Raw genomic sequence first — 20,968 nt, forward strand, 5'->3', positions numbered from 1 at the left:
GCAATCAGACAAAAAAAAAAAAAAAAGAAAAAGAAAAAAGAAAGAAAGAAATTAAAGGCATCCAAATTGGCCAAGAAGAAGTCAAAGTATCACTCTTTGCTGATGATGTGATATTTTATGTGGAAACCCCAAAAGACTCCACTCCAAAACTCCTACAACTCATACAGGAATTCGGTAAAGTGTCAGGATATAAAATCAATGCCCAGAAATCAGTTGCATATCTGTACACCAACAGCAAGACAGAAGAAAGAGAAATTAAGAAGTCGATCCCATTGACAACTGCTCCCAAAACCGTAAGATACCTAGGAATAAACCTAACCAAAAAGGCAAAGAATCTGTACTCAGAAAACTATAGAATACTCATGAAAGAAATTGAGGAAGACACAAAGAAATGGAAAAACGTTCCATGCTCATGGATTGGAAGAACAAATATTCTGAAAATGTCCATGCTACCTAGAGCAATCTACACATTTAATACAATCCCTATCAAAATACCGGCAATTTTTTTCAAAGAAATGGAACAAATTACCCTAAGATTTATATAGAACCAGAAAAGACCCCGAATAACCAGAGGAATGTTGAAAAGAAAACCAAAGATGGCAGCATCCTAATTCCAGACTTTGAGCTCTATTACAAAGCTGTCATCATCAAGACAGTATGATACTGGCACAAAAACAGACACATAGATCAATGGAAAGAATAGAGAGCCAAGAAATAGACCCTCAACTCTATGACCAACTAATCTTCGACAAAGCAGGAAAGAATGTCCAATGGAAAAAAGACAGCATATGGTGCTGGGAAAATTGGACAGCCACATGCAGAAGAATGAAACTGGACCATTTCCTTACAGCACACAAAAAAATAGACTCAAAATGGATGAAAAACATCAATGTGAGAGAGGAATCCATCAAAATCCTTGGGGAGAACACAGGCAGCAACCTCTTCGACCTCAGCCAAAGCTACTTCTTCCTAGAAGCATCGCCAAAGGCAAGGGAAGCAAGGGCAAAAATGAATGATTGGGTCTTTATCAAGATCAAAAGATCAAAAGATTTTGCACAGCAAGGGAAATAGTCAACAAAACCGAAAGACAACGGATAGAATGAGAAGACATTTGCAAATGACATGTCAGATAAAGGGCTAGTACCCAAAATCTATAAAAATCTATAAAAAACTTACCAAAACACCCAAAGAACAAATAATCCAATCAAGAAATAGGTAGATGTGTCTTCTGGACCCACAGTGTCCAAAAAATATTGTCACACGGAGAATAAATGACAACAGGATTAGAAGTGTCGCATAATAAAGAAAACAAACAGAAGAGCCAGGAGAGTTCCAAGAGCAAAGAAGAAAACACATCCGATAGGTAGTTTGGGTAGAAGCGTTCTCAATAAATGAACACTTTTACTTTTGCCATCAAAAAAAAAAAAAAAAAGAAAGAAAAAAAAGAAATAGGTAGATGACATGACCAGACATTTCTGCAAAGAAGACATCCAAATGGCCCAGAGACACATGAAAAAGTGCTCCACATCACTCGGCATCAGGGAAATACAAATCAAAACCACAGTGATATACCACCTCACACCAGTCAGAATGGCTAAAATTAACAAGTCAGGAAATGACAGATGCTGGTGAAGATGTAGAGAAAGGGAAACACTCCTACATTGTTGGTGGGAATGCAAGCTGGTGCAACCACTTTGGAAAACAGCATGGAGGTTCCTCAAAAAGTTGAAAATAGAACTACCCTACAACCCAGCAATTGCACTACTGGGTATTTACCCTAAAGATACAAACACAGTGACCTGAAGGGGCTTGTGTACCCGAATGTTTATAGCAGCAATGTCCACAATAGCCAAACTATGGAAAGAACCTAGATGTCCATCAACACATGAATAGATAAAGAAGATGTGATGTATATATATATACAATGGAATACTATGCAGCCATCAAAAGAAATGAAATCTTGCCAATTGCAATGACGTTTATGGAACTAGAGGGTATTATGCTTAGTGAAATAAGTCAATCAGAGAAAGACAACTGTCATGTGTTTGTTAAATGAACAAGATGGGTAGATTTGAACCTAATATATTTGGGCAACCATAGAAACACAACTAGCAAGAAAAGCAGCCTCTGGATTAGTAATTTGCCATTTGGCAAGTCCAGTTTAAGCAATATAGCCAGATTAAGAAAAGAATGATCTAAAACAGGGTCAAACTTTCTGTTAAGAGCCAGAAAGTAAGGGGCGCCTAGGGTGGCTCAGTTAGTTAAACATCAGCTTAAGGCTCAGGTCATGATCTCAGCAATCCAGGATAGACCCTGGGGCTCCCTGCTCTGCAGGGAGTCTGCTTATTCTTGTGCCCCTCCCCTACCTCATGCTCTTTCTCTCTCTCAAATATATAAAATCTTTAAAAAGAGCACTAGATAGTAAATATTTTAGGATTGCAAGACATGTAGTATTTACTGCAACTAATCAACTGTACCATAATTTGTTATCATGAAAGCAGTCATAGATAATAGGCACATGTGTGCCTATATTCCAGAGATTTATAAAACTTTTGATCTAGTGCAACTGTTCTCAAAAGTGTAGTCTCTAGATGAGCAAAATTAGCATCACCTAGGAACTTGATAGAAATAGATTCTCAGTTCTACCCCAGATCTACTGAATCAGAAATTGGAAGAGATTAGACATGGCAATCTATACTTTAGGCCCTCCAGGTGATTCTGAAGCTTAAGAAAGCTTGAAAATCACTTATCTAGGGAGTATGGCATCATGAAACTCATCTCCAGTCACCTCCGTACTGAATGTCAAGATTCAAATACCAAAGAGGACAACTAAACACCCATCTTTAGATACTATATCACCTTCATGTTCAGCAATCAAGGCCTAAAAGTGTTTAAGGGATACAGTGGGAAGGAGAGTACATAGCCAAAAACAAGTTACTACATTACAGATGAGGAAACTGAGCCAACATTTAAATTACTTGTTTTAAGGTCTCACAAGCCCTCCTCAACCTGCAGAACACAATTCACTTAGTCTAACATTAGTTTTTTCCCTACCTCTCCTGGAACTCATATCCTAGATTCTCTTCATCATTTCTAACTGAGATGTGAGGGATGGATGGCATATAACTTCAAGATACATTAGACAAGCCAATAAATTTCTCCTACTATTCTTCTATCTTCATTGTGTCTTGATTCTGGCTTTCTTCAATTTCTAACTCTCATGTACATGTTGGAGTTATATAGTTTACCAACATAGCAAAATTTCTACCTGTAACAAAAACCTCCCAGAAGAGATGCTAAACCCCCAAAGACACCATCATTATTACCTCTACTGACTCTTACTTCTACCAACTTCCCTCATCCCATCCCATTCCTCAGGCTGCACACACACTTCTTCTGGTCTTGTATTTTCCCGGTGGTTAGCAATATTATGGTCTGCGATGATGGGGGCAAAAACCCCCAAGCTTTTCCAAACACCCAATGAGAATACTTACTATTTTGCTCTTCAATTGGAGAAGCTTAATCTTAGCCTACTCTTAGTTTTCATACTTAAAGGTTAGGGTGAGGTAAAAAAAAAAAAAAAATGCATATAGAAACCTAATATAAAGAATAAAAATAAGTCCAGATTATTTTAAAGTCTTTTCAGGAAGTGGTAGTGGGCCTAACTGCATTATGATGTTCATCTGTCACTGTGTAAGAAATAGGAAGGATAAGAAAATCTCATTTTTTAAAATATCTAATGATTCACAAATTTGCATGTCATCCTTGAGTGGGGCCATACTAATCTTCTCTGTATTGTTCTAATTTTAATATATATACTCCCAAAGCAAACATAAGGGAAAAACTTGTTTTTAAAGTAACTTAAATATTAACTCTAAATATATTAGTTGTAGTTTCCTGGGTCCAAAGATTCCCTAATCTAGCTCTTAAAGTGAAGTCAAATGAAAAATAAGATTGATATTACATGTATTTACAGAACTCTTCAGCATAAATTACACATTCTAGTTGTGTGTGTTTTCAAACTTAGACATTCTCATGGAAAATCTTAATATTTATCTATAATTTATGTTAAACATAATTTTATATTAAAATGTGTATTGTATGCAAATAAGATGTTGAAATCTTGGCACATTAATGCTTTGTAAGTATTACATTCAACATAAGTAAAGAATTCATGAGGTTTTCTGTTCAAGACTGACCACACACACACACACACACACACACACACACACATTTTCTTTACTTAGACTCCATTAAAACAATAAAGCATTAAAGGGTATAAGCCAAAATTGAAGAGATAATATACAGATATTCAATAGAGTTCAAGAAACTTCTAGATGCAAAGAGTACCGAGGTAGAGCCAAAGAAGTCACAGGTAACAAGAGAAGATGCTGCAGCTAACCTGGCCAGGCAGAACTCTGGGGCTTCTCCTGAGTCCAGACAGCCATGTACAAATGGAAAAAGAGTAAGATAGGGCAATAACAAAATGACTAACTAGTCATCTATGTGGGGGACAGTCCATTCTCCAAAACTTTATCCCAGAGGGGAAAAAAAAAGTGTGGGGTACAGATTTTTCTCTAAACAAATTAAATAAATTACACAGAGGATTAGGTCACTAGAATGGATGTACATAGTATATGATAAACTCCATATATATGGATATAAATTCCACATCATCTCTATGGATATAAATTCTACATATAAGACTCTGAAAAGTAGAGCGAAAACAGCAGTCTACCTAGAAACTTGAGACCAAAAAACAAACAAAAACAGTGAGGAGTACCCTCGGTTTTCTCTCCAGTTCTATCCTAGACTGGATTATTAGAGAAGGAGGCAACTCAGAAACACCAATAAGCACAGATGGGGGGGAAAACTGAAAAATCCTCAAAAAAAAAACTACCTTCTCTAACCAAAAAACAAGGGGTATCCTAGCAAAACAGAAAATTTTAGACAATAACCAATCTGTTCCAGCCAAATAGCACAGATAAAAACTGCAGCCTCCATTCCCCACTCCCTTCAGCAACCATCAAGTAGACAGCCTAGACTTTTATTTTTGCAGAGACATAATGTAGCTTTCTAAATCCTGCTATCAGGGTGTCAAAGACCAAGTGAGGAGGTAGTAATTTCATCCTGAGCTCAGAATTTCATCCTCAAAGAACTAGCAGTGAGAAGGATTTTCAGCCTCTTGTTGTTGGGGAGGGATCAGAAACCTGGAGAGGCAGGGCTGTTACCACTCAGCAGTAATGAGGGTATACCCTCACAGTCAGTGAAGACCTCATAAGAAGTCTGGTATTTCACACTTATGCTGCAGTAAAAAAACAAAAACAAAACAAAACAAAAAAACACTTATAACTTCCCCATTGGGTGGTATTAGAGACTAGTCAAGTTGGGGCTTTTCACTATTGCTCAAGGGTAACATGACTACCTTCCTACATCATCAGTGGAATACACGCAAATAGCAGTAATAAGGTGACTCCTCCCTCTTCCAACCAGGATGGTATCAGCAAAGACCTAGTGGGGAGCCTAAGCTCCCACCTCCTGCCCAGCAATAAGAAGAGACAGCTCCTTCCTTCACCATTACTGGCGATCAACAGAGGCCAAGTAGAGAACTTGGACTTCTATCCTCACCAGCAGTAACAAGGCAGTACCATGTTTTATCCACTAGAATGGTGCCCAAAAAGTCCTGTGATAGCACAAGATTTAAATAAGATCCAGTCTTGTAACATCCAAGTTTCAATAAAAAATATCACGCATAATACCAAGAATCAAGATGCAAATTTCATGATAAAAAGCAAATTTCAACACCAAGATGGTACAGATTTTAGAATTATCAAACAAAGATTTAAAAGCATCCATCATAAAAGTTCTTGAGTAATTACAAACACACTTAATGAAGAAAAAAAAAAAAAAAGGAAGCCTCAGTAAATATACAGAAGTTATAAAGAAAAAGCAAATGGAATTTTAGAATTAAAAAGTTTAATAACTGGGGAAAAAAATGAGACAACAGAATAGTGAAACAGAAGAAATAACCAGTGAACTAGAAGACAGAACACAGAAATTACCTAATTGGTGAGAAAATATACACCCCACCCCCAAAAAAGGGCCTCAGGAATTTATGGAACTTAAAAAAAAAAAAAAAAATCTGACGTTTATGTCATTAGAGACCCACAAGGGAAGACAGATGGGCTAAAAGGTATTCAAAAAAGCAATGACTGAAAATTTCCCAAATTTGGCAGAAACAAAACAAACAAACAAACAAAAACCAGATTCATAGTGTAATCTCCAAACAGGATATATGGAAAGACATCCATTCCACAGCACATCATATCAAACCTAAACAAAGACATAAAACAAAAATCTTGAAAGTAGCCAGAGAAACAATGCATTAATTACAGATTTTTTTTTCCCCATCAAGGAGCATGGAAGCCAAAAGGAAATGATAAAACATTTTTCAAGTACAAGGAACAGTCAAACCAGAATTATCTATCCAGTGAAAATATGTTTCAGGAATGATGGAGAAATCAAGACATTCTCAGATGAAGGAAATGAAAATTTATCACCAGCAGCCCTACCCTAAAAGAATAACAAAAGGAAGTTCTCTAAACAAAAAGGAAATGACAAAAAGACACTGATGAAGAAATCAAAGATGTAAATAAACAGAGACATTCTATACCCATGGATTGGAAGCCTCAACAAAGTCATGATGCCAATTCTCCCCAAATTGATATACAGGTTTAATGCAATTCCTATTAAAATTCTGGCAAGCTAAAATTTATATGGAAAGGCAAAGGAACTAGAAGAGCCAAAACAATTTTTTTCCTTACCAGTTTTCAACAAGCTTTTAAGTCTGTCTCAGATAGCCATTTAAAAACACAGAACACAAGAATCTGCATGTTATCCTTGTACAGAGGCCATGCTAATCTTCTCTGTACGGTCCTGATTTTAGTATACCTGCTGCGGAAGCCAGCACGAGCCAAAACAATTACGAACAAGAATCACATGAGAGGAATCACTCTGATTTCAAGATTGATTATATAGCCACAGTAATAAAAACTATGTGTTATTGGTGGAGAGACTGAGAAAAAGTAAATGGAACAGAGAATTCAGGAATAGCCCCACAAGTACGACTAACAGATTTGTGACAAAAGTGCAAAAGATCTTCAATGGAGGAGATAGTCTTTTCAAACTAATGGTGCTGAAATAATATCCAGACAAAAAAATAAATAAATATTGACCTAAACCTCATACCTCATATAAAAACTGACTCAAAATAAATCAGACTTAAATGTAAAATAAACTATAAAACTTGTAATAAATAAAAAGAAAGGAAGAGAGAGAAAGAGGGCAAATCTTCAGGACCAACGACTTGGTTAAGAGTCCTCAAACATTACACCAATACCATGAAAAGGGGGTGGGGGGACCCAATTAAGATGGACTTCATCTATTAAAAACTGTTGATCTTCACAAGACCCTGTTAAGAGGGTAAAAGACAACAGGAAAAATATATATATATCACAAACCCCGTATCTGGCAAATGACTCATACTAGACTAATGAACTCTTAGAATTCAACACTGTAAAAACAAACAATCCAAATAAAAAAATAGTCAAAAGAAATGAAGAAACATTTTACCACAGAGGAAAAATGGATGAGAAATATATATGAAATTATGTGCAACATCATTAGCCATTAGGGCAATGGAAAAAACCATGAGACAGACTCTCATCAGCGCAGCTTAAAATAAAAAATAACAACACCAAATGTTTATGAGAATGTGAAAAAACTGGATCTCACATAAATTGCTAATGAGAATATAAATGGTACAGCCATTCTGCAAAACAGTTTGGTCATTTCTTTTTTAAAAAGTAAAGATAAACTTACCATTCAACCCAGCAATCACACTCCCAGGCATTTATCCCAGAGAAATGAACACTTTTATCTGTATAAAAACTTGTACACATTGGTTCATAGAAGTTTTATTTATAATAGCCAAAAACTGGAAATAATCAAAATGCCCTACAATGGGTGGACAGCTGCAGAAAGTGTGGTACATAAATACCAAGGGATATGACTCAGTAATAAAAAGGAACTGCTACATGCAACAACTTGGATGGATCTCAAGGAAGTTATGCTGAGTGGGGGAGGGGGACACAAATCCCCAAAAGTCATTACCTGTATGATTCCATTTAAAATGATAAAATTATAGAGCTGGAGAAGAAATTAGTGATTGCCAGGGCTTAGGGACTGGAGGGGAGGGGTGTCCATAGAAGGCTAAGTGTTAATTATAAAAGGACAGCATGATGGAGAACTTTCTGGTGATGAAATACTTCTGTATCTTGACTATAGTGGCGGTTACACAAATCTACACATGATAAAATGGTACAGAATTATACCCACACAGTGCTAATATCAAATTCCTGTTTTGAGTATTATAACTATTTAAGATGTAACCACTGGGGAATAAAAATAACTTCAGTTAATACACAGTAAACTTCTAAAGGATTCCTTAGGGGAAATAAAACACCCACCTATTAAATCCACTTAAAATAAGTCAGATTGCTCTATTATTTTTTTGACTTGGAAGGAGAAGCAGGTTTTGAAAACACCTTGCTGATGTTTCTAGTTGAGAAAGGTCAATAATGGTGTAAAGTAAAACCTGCATTGCTTTTGTGACAGCATTAAATAGTTAAAATCAGTACCTAGATTGACTGCACATTGTCTTTCTTCAGAAATTGATTCCATAGTTAATTGTAACTAAATCTAAATCCTTGTAAACAATTCTAACACATCTCTTCAAACTACTTCATATGTAAAATGTCATTTTTGTTATGTAAAACATTTGTAATATCAACAAAATGGAAGTAAAATGAGGCTACTGAATGTGAATGAAACAATTTATCAAAAAAACATTTAAATAGTCCTATGTGTTTGAGATATTCCAGTATCAGTTAAAAAAAAAACAAACAAACAAAAAAATACATCCCTCAACTAGTCAATATTTTAATAATAAACAATCTTAGCTGATACGTGAAAAGTGCTTTCACAGTCTGTTACCATCTAAAATAACACATCATATAATTTTCAAAATGTGTTCTTTGACTTCTAACCTCTGCTCTTCTTTAGAATTACCTGTGGGGGGGGGAAAAAATGAAGATTCATATTATACCCAAGGCAAATAAAACAGAATTCCTCTACAAAAAGTTAAATCATCTATGTGCATAATATGCAAGAGTCTGAGTTTATAAAACCCAGTTTGGGAGGTGATTATGGAATGTTTTACTTTATAAATGGTCCTAGACTTCCCCCTAAAATAGTCCACTTCTCATTTACAAAATCTGGTTTTATAGTAACTTCTGAATGTCAATTTCTTCAAATATAAGCCCAAAGTACCCAGATTAGTGGTTCCCAACTTGAATTTGTAGACAATTTGGTAATCTAGGAAGTTAAAGAATTTTCCAAGTCAAAATCCTATTATAAATCAGGCATTAACAACTATAAAGCAATACAAATCCATTGCAACACTAAATTTCTTATATTTGAGCTAGAATTCTATCAATTTAGAGATAAAGACTAGTCATCATATGCTAAAAAAAAAAAAAAAAATTAGGTAGACAATTTTCAAAACATACAGCCCATGAGAAAATAAAATAAAACCAGATCTTTAGCTATAAAAGATCGGAAGCAGTAAACCAGAATATATCCAGAAATTTTTTAAAGAACTATAAGTACACCTATAATAAAAACAAAATCTAAATTTAAAATACACACATATACTCTTCAAGCTCTTAGCCTTACTTTTACCTGCAGAAAAAAAAATACTTACATTGCCTTTAATAGTCTAGAAACATATTGAAATATAAGCAAATTTGAAGCCCCTAAAAAAGTACTAGGGCATGCAATTTCTAGGCTTCCACAGAGACCTTCGAATAGATCTGTATCCCAGGCCAGTACTTGTACTTCTCTGGTTCTACATGTTAGCATTAGCACTACAAAAGAAAGTACAACATACTCAAATTTGGTGAGTATATTATGTACCCAAATCTCTACTATGTTAAGTTGAACAGAGTTCAACAAATTTCTTTACCTCTGTTTCTCATAAACTTTCATAACTTTACATAACTATAGTTATATAAAGATGATAGCATTGTGGAAAACTGGATAAAGACACATGGGAACTCTATTATTTTTGCATCTTCTGTGAGACTATAATTATTTCAAAATTTTAAAAAATTAAACAAAAGTCCACAAAGTAGACTGTCAAAAATATGTATCTCTCCCACATCATCCACCAGTCAACCATGGTTGCCAATTTCTTACATATTATTTTAGAAACAAGCTCTCTATATAACATTGTGACTATTCAATTTCTCTGACCCCCAAAAATTGTTATGGTGGGCCATAAATTTGATTTCATTTAACATCAAATGAAAATAATAATCTTAGAGACATATTTAGAAAAAACTATCCTAAGTATCATATTCTTACATTATATAGAAATACCAGTAAGAAGTAACTTTCTCTGCTTATATAAATGATTTGATTCATAAGTCATTATGACTTATGACATATCATAAGTCACCTCAAAACAAGTAAATAGGAAAACTTAAAATGATCAAGAAGTTTTCATAAATTTAAGGTGATAAGCCTTCTCAACTATATATAGCCTACTTTAAATCATACAGTTTAACAGCCAAACGTTCATTTCCCTTAAGTAATAATAAAGTATTGGCCATGCATCTTCCCATCACAAATCCATAATATATACTATAGAAAAAGAAAATCTCCATAATTAAACCCATTAACATAAAAAGCCACATATCCCCTGTAAGCAGCTGCCTATGTTGCCTTGTACCTAGGTAAGAGTTACAACGCTAGAGAAATAGCAGCTGACAACTGGTTAGCATTCTGTTGCCAATTCTGTTGTTAACTATACCAGGATGCCAGCATAACCGAGGTAGGGTGGGGAAGCCAAACATCAGTCAACAAAGTTAAATAAGGAATCCAAAGCAGACAGAACTGATATACAAGATGATATTTTTTTTTAGTTAATTCTTGCTCAAGAAAAGAAAGATTTTACCTTTGCTGCAGCCTGTACATGCTCCTTCTTAATGATTCCATACTTATTCTCAAAAGCATTCATTCTGGACTCTTCTGCTAACCGATGAACAAACAGTAAACAATTCAGGTGCACCTTTAAAAGAGAAAATTCAAAAGGAATTCTTATTTTTTTCAAGATTTTATTTATTTATTTGAGAGAGAGAATGAGGGAGAGAGCACAAGCAGGAGGAGAGGCAGGCAGAGGGAGAAGCAGGCTCCCCACTGAGCATGGAGCCTGACATGGCACTGGATCCCAGGACACTGGGATCATGACCTGAGCTGAAAGGCAGACACTTAACTGACTAAGCCACCCAGGCACCCTCAAAAGGATTTTTAAACTCAAACACTGATGCTTTGAATAATGATTTTTTGAAAGATTCCAAAATTTGTTGTAGTATTTATTAGTGTGCTTAAGTCCATTCATTTTTATTTAAAGTAACACAGAATTCAATTTAATTTAAGTCCAACTTAAATTCCATACAAAAGAGACTTAGTATCAGGAATACATAAACCAAGGCTATATATAAGGCTGACCAAGTCCACAGACAATAACATTTTGTAAAGCATAATTACAAAGCTTAGGTAGGACTCTATTAAGTAGCAAATATTCTTGCTTCCAACTCCAAATAAATTTAAATTTATAATGGAATTTCCCAAAAATTTAAAAACAAAACATATCAAAAACGTGTAAGGCCGATCATCTCTCATTCTACGAACCATGGGTTTAAGATTTTTTTAACCAGGTATTTAATTCGAAAATTCTATTCAAAAACATGTTAATAACTGGAATGTTAACCTTCCTGAAGTGAAAAGTATATGTATAAAGGTCAAGTTACTTGTCCATCCAACATATCAAGATAATTATATCTACTATTAATCTTTGAAGCCCTTAAGAAATTAAAATCGATAATATATGCAGATAAATAATATTAATTACTTGAGTACAATTAGAAAATATCTTTAATATATTGGTGATTGATATATTACACCTTCTTTGCAGTTAGAACAATACTCATCTAATATTCACTACAAGTACTACACACAACCACTCCCCCCCCAGTTTACTAACGTTAAATAACTAGGTAATATAGTGTTTTAAATTTAAATATTATGCAGAAATCTTTGGTGAATGGTTATAGATGTTTAAGAATGTTTGAGTGATATCTGGAAAAAATAGGAGTTTGGGAATTTAAAATTTAATAAGATAAAGAACCTATAGAAGGACATCTTCCTTTGGTACTTTTTTGATTCATGGTCTCCTTTAATTCTCACAAGAACTCTAGGGTAAAGCACCCAGTTCTGATCCTTTATGTAATACCATGTTATTCGATACCTTTTTTTTTTTTTTAACATATAATGTATTATTGGTTTCAGGGGTACAGGTCTGGAAATCATCAGTCTTACCTTCCCCAATGTCCATAACCCAGCCACCCTATCCCTCCCCCTAACTCCCCAACAACCCTCAGTTTGTTTCCTGAGATTAAGAGTCTCTTATGGTTTGTCCCCCTCCCGATCCCATCTTGTTTCATTTTTTCCTCTCCTACCTCCCATGACCTCCCACCCTGCCTCTCAAATTCCTCATATCAGAGAGATCATATGATAATTGTCTTTCTCTGACTGACTTATTTTGTTTAGCATAATACCCTCTAGTTCAATCCACATTGTTGCAAATGGGAAGATTTCAGGGTTTTTTGATGGCTGCATAGTATTCCATTGTGTGTTTATGTTTGTGGGTGTGTGTGTGTATACCACATATTCTTTATCCATTCATCTGTTGATGGACATCTAGGTTTTTTCCATAGTTTGGCTATTGTGGACATTGCTGCTATAAACATTTGGGTGCATGTGCCAGAAAACCATAAAGTACTCATGAAAGAAACTGAGGAAGACACAAAGAAATGGAAAAACGTTCCATGCTCATGGATTGGAAGAACAAATATTCTGAAAATGTCTATGCTACCTAGAGCAATCTACACATTTAATGCAACCCCTATCAAAATACCATCAATTTTCTTCAAAGAAATGGAACAAATAATCCTAAAATTTATATGAAACAAGAAAAGACCCCAAATACCCAGAGGAATGTTGTAAAAGAAAACCAAAGTTGGCAGCATCACAATTTCAGACTTTAAGCTCTATTACAAAGCTGTAATCATCAAGACAGCATGGTACTGGCACAAAAACAGACACATAGATTAATATTCAATTCTTTTTTAAACTTCCAATGACATCCCATTTCCTATTGCAGCACAAACATTACATAACATGACACAATTTCCTATTAATCTAGATTTCCTACTTCTAAAGATAAATAGCTTCCAGATATGCCCAAGATAAATTCCTTAATACTAAACCCCATTTGACTAGACTTTTCCAGTTTCATCTCCCAGCTTACAGTTGTATAGTAAGTCTTTTGAACTTCTTTCCATATTCAAATAAAACCTTGCCTACAGGCATCCTACTAGTTTGTAAACGTCTCTGAAAAGTCCAACTGCCCCGAGTACATAAGGTTACGCACCCTGAAATTCCTACCACTGCACATACTACATACACCATGAAGCAATTTCTTACTTGTCCTCCTCAATGATATATAAGGATAAGAACTATGTTTACCTTCACCAACATTGTATCATCAGTGATCTCTAGTCCATGCACAATACATAGTAGGTAGTCAACAGTTATTGCATGAACAAAAGATTCCTTCATATCGCCACAAATTAGGCAAAAAAAAATTTTTTTAGTCATTGCCAAGTAAACCACACCCACTGTTTTAGAGAACTGATGGATAATGGAGGGGAAAGGGTAGGGGGATGGGCAAAATGGGTTTAGAAGTGTTGGAGATACTGGCCTCCAGTTATAGAGTGAATAAGCCATTGGAATGAGTAAATCACGGGAATAAAAGGCACAGTTTAGGGAATACAGTCAATGTACAGTTACAGCACTGTATGGCAGTGGTAGTTACACTTGTGATGAGCACACCATACAAACTTGTTGAATCACTATGTTGTGCATCAACTATACTTCAATCTTGAAAAAATGAAAAGCAAAAATGAAAAGGGAAAAAACAAAACAAAAAAAAAAAAACCCACACTATTTTGAGACTTGGTTCACCTATTAATCTATATGGAAAGTCTTTTCCTCTTCATAAGCATGAGCCATAGGTACTGAGACAAATTAATATAACTCTGTCACAGAATTTTTTTAAGCAACCTAACCCTCTCCCATAAAACAGTTAATTGAGTGATGCCACTCAAATGCACTAAGGTTCTTTGGGTTTGGTTTTGTTTTGTTTTAAGATTTATTTCTTTTAGAGAGAGAGCTTGTGGGGCGGGAGGAGACAGAGAGAATCTCAAGCAGACTCCCTTTTGAGCACAGAGCCTTAAGTGTGGCCTGACCTCATGACCCTGAGATCACAGCCTGAGCTGAAATCAAGAGTTGGAAGCTCAATCATTTGCGCCACCCAGGCACCCCTGCACTAAGGTTTAAATTAAAATAGTCAAAACAAAAATAAATTTTAAAGTATTCAGCTAGACATTCAAACTTGAAAAAGGCCATTCCATCAAAAATTTACCTGAAAAAAAATCACCTTGCTTGAAAGGTAAATCAAAACATAATTTACAAAGAAATATCCATTCCTTAACAGTCAATTTGGTCAATTGATCAAAACACTGAGCCAGTCTGATTTCCCCCTCCCTTCATCATAGGACTTTTGAATTTTACATAAACCATAAGCATCCAGAGATTTCCTCAGTGAGAAATCTGAAAACCCACTGAGCCATGAGAAAGCTGAACAATTTATACAGATTAACAGATGTGCTCCCTAGTACTGGCCCTGGGGATATACAACCAAATAAAGCATATAATAAAACAAAAAAACTGGTGCAAAAGAACTATGAAATAACACAAAGAAATTATGAGTAAAGTGTGAGAAATAACAATAAATCCACATTAGTTACAATGCATTCCCAACATTATTTGTACACTCATAACGTTCAAAGTATTATGCCGAACATTAGAAACACAAAAAATTCCCAGTTCAAAGTTTCCACCCAATGAGGGAACCAAACCCATATGAAATTAATGACAAATGTGTGACAATAGATGATAAAGATAAAGTTGGTCCTAAAATTAAGGAGGACTCAGGAAGTGGCTAGCATTTGAACTGGATTTTGAAATTGGAGTCTGCCAAGTGGAGTACAATGAGGTCATCTTCAGGCAGAAGAAATAAAATATAACATAAGACAGCATAAAAGTAAATTAGTTTTGTATTAAAGATAATGGGAGACAAAAAAAAAAGGAGACCTATATGGTTCCTTCCTCTCAAGAAGTTGCGTATCACACTGGGAGACAAAACGACATATGAAACTTATAGAATAGTGTCAGAGTCTCAATAGTTTAATTGTATGATGTAATTCTTATATTGTTATCAAAATTCAGAAAAAAGAGATCAAAACAGAATGCCCTAATTGTAGAAAAGTTTATGGATGATGTGAGACGCTTGTTGGGTAAGATTACGAAGTGTCAAAGGTAAGCAGAAGGCCATAATCAAAGAAACCAGGGTGATGCATGCCATATACAAGACAGTGAGAGAACCAATGCAAGCCAAGACAAGCATACAATGTAGGAATAGATGCCAACGGAAAGAAATTCCTTTCCCCTACCATTCCCCAACTCCTTTTTCCCACAACATCTGAATTCCAATCCCACTCCACAAGAGAGTCCAGGTATCCATGGGTCACTTTGAGGCAGACAGCTATGATGTGGTAGGACTCTACTTGAGAAATTTTTGCCAAACAATCTGCCCCAGCTGTTAATCTCCAGATATTCCTGAGCAGGTACATTTCCTCCCCATTTAGAACCCAGTTCCAATGAAAACTCCAGAATAAATTCCTGAAAATGTTCTGCAGATCAATTTCACTTATCCAGTTCCCTTATGTTACCTTTATCACCATTGGGCGAGGCATTCAAAATAGTAGGTACAGGCTGACCCTTGAAAACAAATTTTTTAAAATAAATACAGTACTGTAAATGCATTTTTCTCTTTCTTATGATTTTCTTAACATTTTCTTTTCTCTGTCCTATGCTATTGTAAGAATACAGTATATATTTACAAAATTGTGTTAACAACTGTTTTATGTTATCAGTAAGGCTCTGGTCAACAATAAGCTATTAGTTAAGTTCTTGGGAAGCCAAAAGTTATACAAGGATTTTCAACTGTGGCAGGTTAGAGGTGTCATTCAAGGGTTGTTCAAGGATCAACTATATTGTCTTTCCTTACAGGGTCTAAGAAAAGAACGGCAAGAGACAGTAGAAGAGCTACTCTTCCAAGAAAGCTGCTTTGGCTTCAGACACCAAATAACAGGATAATAAAGACAATTCTATAGTAGTGTAGCAAAAAGAAATGCTGCACTTGCAGGCAACAGATGGGAAGGCAGTAGTGAACTTGGGGAGGCTGTAGAGAAGAGGGTTGGAAAAACCCAGTGTAGTTTAAGAACAGATGGATGATGCATTTGAAGACATTCTCCAGGCCCTGTGCCCTGGCTAGCAACAATTCTTTACCTTGACTTCCTGGAAATCAGGTGCCCACTTATAAATGGCTCCTTTATTCAAAAATCTCTTGTGATAAAAGGGAGGAGTTGCCTCTTATGGTTTAAACCTAGGGAAAGAGTGTTTATTCTGCTAGAGAAACGTATGTTCCAGGCACTCAACATAAAAACTCCGAATTTGTTTCAACACAGAAATATACAGTGGTTTGGCTATGGCTATTAAGTGAGCATTATGCTGCAGGAATTCTAAGTCAGAGAAACAAGTCTTCGTGGTTTGCCTTGAATACTCAACTAACAGGTGCTCTATTTGTCTAGGAAAATGAATTCACAGTTGAAAGCATACTACTTACAAGTAAAGAATCAGGGTTCTTTAATAAGTAAGCTATAGTACAGGAAATAGGGAAATATGTTTGGTTAACGACGTAAAAAAGGGAAAAAGGCAAAGGAGGCACACACATAAAAGGCCTGTCAGTAATGCCTTTTACAATCGTTCAATAAATATGACCCTGCCTGAATTCCAAAAGTTACTTTTTTTAACTCTATCTTTCGCAAGTTCACTAAGCGCAGTACCAGACTATGCCCTGGAAAAGCCATAAGCAGGAAGTGAACGTTAGTTTTCCCCCTTAAGATGATGTGGCTAATAGCCTCCCGTGAAAAAGGTCCGGATACCTACATTTCAGAGGAGGACCCCAGGCAACTAAGCGTCAGGAATATGAACTGACGGGTCCCGCGAGGACAAACCTGCCTCGTCATTGCAGGAAACGCCTTCAACGTAGGCCTGACGGAGCTGGACTCGCTAGGGGTGACGAAATAAAAGCTGGGGTTTATTTCCTCTATCTCCCTCTTGCTCCATCCCCAGCCAAAGAAGGGACAGAATCTCACCAGTAAGTCGCTACTTGTCTCTAGACGAAGGTGAGGCTTCTGTCGCTTGAAGACGCGCTTAAGAAAGCCCCGGGGAGCCTTCCGTTTTATATACTTTCTCTGGCAGACTGTGGTCGAGAACGCCATTCTCTCCCTCAGGCACCAGCCTCCTTAGCTTCCGAGATCCTCCGGGACTGCACAGGAATTCACCCTGAAGTGAACAGCAGGAACCACTCAGCCGCTACGTTGCTTCTTCAGGCCCCAAAACCCCGGCCCAAACTTTTGAATCAGCCGCCGAAAGAGCGCGCCCGGCGCTAGGTAGTGACGTCAACAGAGTGCAAGCCCCGCCCCTGGAGTGCGGGCTGTTCACGGAAACACCCTGGGTAGGCGTTCTGTGATGTCCTTAAAGGTTGAGGCTTCCTTTAATCGCTACTTGTATTGTACCTGCGCTTTGGTACAGTTCTCCTGTGTTTCTCCCGTGTTTCACAGTTCTGTTGAGAAACTGTGGAAAATGTTGGTATGCCAGGGCAGTTACACTTACTCTATATACTGAGCCTAATACCGGGGAACTAAGAAGTAGATGAATAGAAGTTTGTGATATTTTTTTAAAATATTTTATTTATTTATTTGACAGAGAGAGAGAGAGCGATCACAAGTAGGCAGAGAGAGGAGGAAGCAGGCTTCATGCTGAGCATGAATCCCCGGGCCTGGATCCCAGGACCCTGAGATCATGACCTGAGCCAAAGGCAGAGGCTTAACCCACTGAGCCACCCAGGCGCCCCAGAAGTTTGTGATATTTTATCAGGATTCCTAAAGATTCAATGCCTTCCTAGCAGGGCATGACTTTCTAATATTAATAGCTAACAATTTACACTTTTATGTAATTTCACTTCATCTTACTTAAGGTCTTTTCATGATTCTAGCTTTTTGTTGTTGTTGTTGTTTGGTTGGTTGGTTTTTGGTTTTTGGTTTTTGGTTTTTTTTTTTTTTACAAATGCTGCTCCCTTTCATGTTAAGTTCCCTGCACTTAATCTTGCAATTACTTCAGATATAGTTTAAATGCTCCTCTTTGAAATCCTTGCTATTTCTCCAAGCAATTAACTTTTCTATCTTCTGTGCTATCAGTACAAGTAGTCCCTAAACTTCACTGTGATCAGAAGAAGCACCACTGGCGGGGGGGTAGGGGGCATTGATTCCATAGATATGTATGGGACTTGAGAATTTGCATTTCTAACAAATAGGTCATGTTGGCCCTGCTAGTTTGAGGACCACCCTGAGATCATTGTGATGTTCACTGTAATTATCTCTAATACTATACCTGTAGTAATTTTTGTGATTTCAGTATACACCAATGATCCTTCCACCATCTGGTCTCCCATTTCAAAGACCTCTCTGCCAGAGGAGATGTCTATCAGCCACTCACACCTGCAGTTATACACTATGGCTTGTCATTACCAAACACCATACCCTTCCATATTCTCAGTTAATTGTCTCACTTTTCAACCTCATCTATCTTTTCAAATCGCTCCTTCTGATGTTCCAAATCCAATAATTCTTAGAAATCACTTAGATGGGATAGCAGTCTCTCTCTATCCTTATCAGGCCGCCAGCCCTTCTATACTCATTCTCCCTCCTGTGGTCCATTGCGCATTATTAGAATATTCCCTTGCATTTCTCCTCAGTTCTCTAGCCATCTCCAGCTAATTCTCTTCCCTAATCAGATGTGCATATCCAATTCTCTACTGGACTGGAATTTTAAGTCATCTTAAATTTAACATATCCAAAATTAGCTCTTGATTGGCCCCTATATCCCAAACCTGCTCCTTACACCAACTTCCCTATTACAGTTGATGGTACTTCCATTTTTCCAATTACTCAAGCCAAAATCTTGGAATCATCCTTGGCTCCCCTCTTTTTTTCACCCCACACTCAAACTTTCATCAAATTTTGTTAGCTCTATTTACAGTCTCTGATCACTTTTGGCCAAGTCACTATCATTCCTCACTTGGATTATTGCCAACACCCTCCTGACTGCATCACCTGTTTCTCTTTATCCTCAACAGAAGAGGCAGGTTTAACTCAGATTATATCACTCTACCCCTCAAACCCCTTCCATTTCCATCAAAATAAAATTTCCTACGATGACTTTTGAGGCCTTCCCTGCCTGCCAAGTACAAACACTTAAAAATGCACAATGAACCCTTTGACCTTATCTCCCACAATTAAGGAATTCACTCTCCTCCAGCTGTATTAGCATACTTGATAGCCTTTAGATACCCATGAAATCCACCAAATACACCAAACACTCATCCATCAAGTGTTTGCACTTACTATTCCCTCGGCTAAGAATATTTTTTCCTCATTTATTTGCATAAGTGTCTCCATCACTTCCTTCAAGTCTCTGCTCCAACAAGTATCAGAGAGACCTCCTATTTAATATAGAAATGCCACACATGTATACATGTACATACCTAGACACACACGGGTGCACATACACATACACAGGTCCAACAGTGTGCAAAAGCTGACTTATCTTCTCAGCATTTTGTTCAGTGACATTTTGTTGGTAGCTAAAAATATTTACACCACTGGAATTGGCAAATACACAAATCAGGGGTTCTTGTTTTTGTTTTTTGGAAAGAAAGTTGTTAAACATTTACCAACATAACACTGAATATATCTCTGCTGAGATGAACATCCTAACCCTGTGGTTTATTTTTCTCTCTAGCATGTTTCACAGTATTATATTTGCTTCTACATATAGAAAAATGTTATTGTAGCATTATTTATTAATAGAAATAATTGGAAACTGTTGATATTCATTAAGAGGGGAATAGAAATACCTATGGTTGTAAGTATTAGTTTCCTAGCATTGCTGTAACAAATTACCACCAATTTAATGTAAACAGGACAAACTTACCATCTTTCAGATTGCCAGTCTGAAATTCTAAAATCACAGGGTCAGCAGCACTGCCTTCCTTCTGGGGGCTATAGGAGAGTGTCTGTTTCCTTGACTTTTCTAACTTCTAGAAGCTATTTCCATTCTTTGACTCAAGGCTGTTTTCTCCATCTTCAAAGCACATCAATCTACTTTCTGTTTTGATCAGCACATCTTTTTCAGACTTTGATCTGCCAGACTTCTCCTAAGAACCCCTGTTATCACATTGGGCCTACCCAGATAATCCAGGATAATCTTCTTATCATGAGATCCTTAACTTAATCACATCTATAAAGCCTCTTTTACCAAGTTAGGTAACATTTTCAGATTCTAGAGATTAGAACATGGCTATCCTTAGGGGGAGGGAGAGCATTATTCTGTTTACTACATGATCTCTTTCTGGGCTTGATTCTAGAGTAGAACTGTTCAATAGAACATTCTTCATGATGGATATGGTCTATATCTGTTCTGTCCAATACAGTAGCAATATGTGACCACTGAGCATTTGAAATATGGCTAGTGTGAC

At 36.5% G+C, this 20,968-nt stretch overlaps 1 protein-coding gene, 1 non-coding gene and 1 pseudogene across 3 annotated transcripts; all 3 read right to left on the reverse strand.

Moving 5' to 3' along the window:
* Positions 1-3,728: 3,728 nt before the first annotated feature.
* Positions 3,729-3,830, reverse strand: LOC123942871. Its single transcript, XR_006818504.1, has one exon. It is a non-coding gene; the product is annotated as a U6 spliceosomal RNA (small nuclear RNA).
* A 3,036-nt stretch (positions 3,831-6,866) lies between these two features.
* On the reverse strand, positions 6,867-6,967 carry LOC123942895 (annotated as a pseudogene).
* Positions 6,968-7,995: 1,028 nt separating this feature from the next.
* On the reverse strand, positions 7,996-17,804 carry CENPW (centromere protein W). 2 transcript variants are annotated; one of them, XM_046005830.1, is made up of 3 exons: positions 17,526-17,804; positions 11,078-11,191; positions 7,996-9,129 (listed from the first exon to the last, which is right to left on the reverse strand). In XM_046005830.1, the coding sequence occupies exons 1-3, from the start codon at positions 17,649-17,651 to the stop codon at positions 9,103-9,105; spliced, it is 267 nt and encodes an 88-aa protein (XP_045861786.1). In that variant the 5' UTR covers positions 17,652-17,804; the 3' UTR covers positions 7,996-9,102. The 2 variants fall into 2 exon arrangements, with proteins under 2 accessions (XP_045861786.1, XP_045861787.1); XM_046005831.1 differs by lacking the exon at positions 7,996-9,129 and adding an exon at positions 9,631-9,986.
* Positions 17,805-20,968: the final 3,164 nt, after the last annotated feature.

Source organism: Meles meles, chromosome 5 (assembly GCF_922984935.1).
Source record: "Meles meles chromosome 5, mMelMel3.1 paternal haplotype, whole genome shotgun sequence".
Lineage (NCBI taxonomy): Eukaryota > Metazoa > Chordata > Mammalia > Carnivora > Mustelidae > Meles > Meles meles.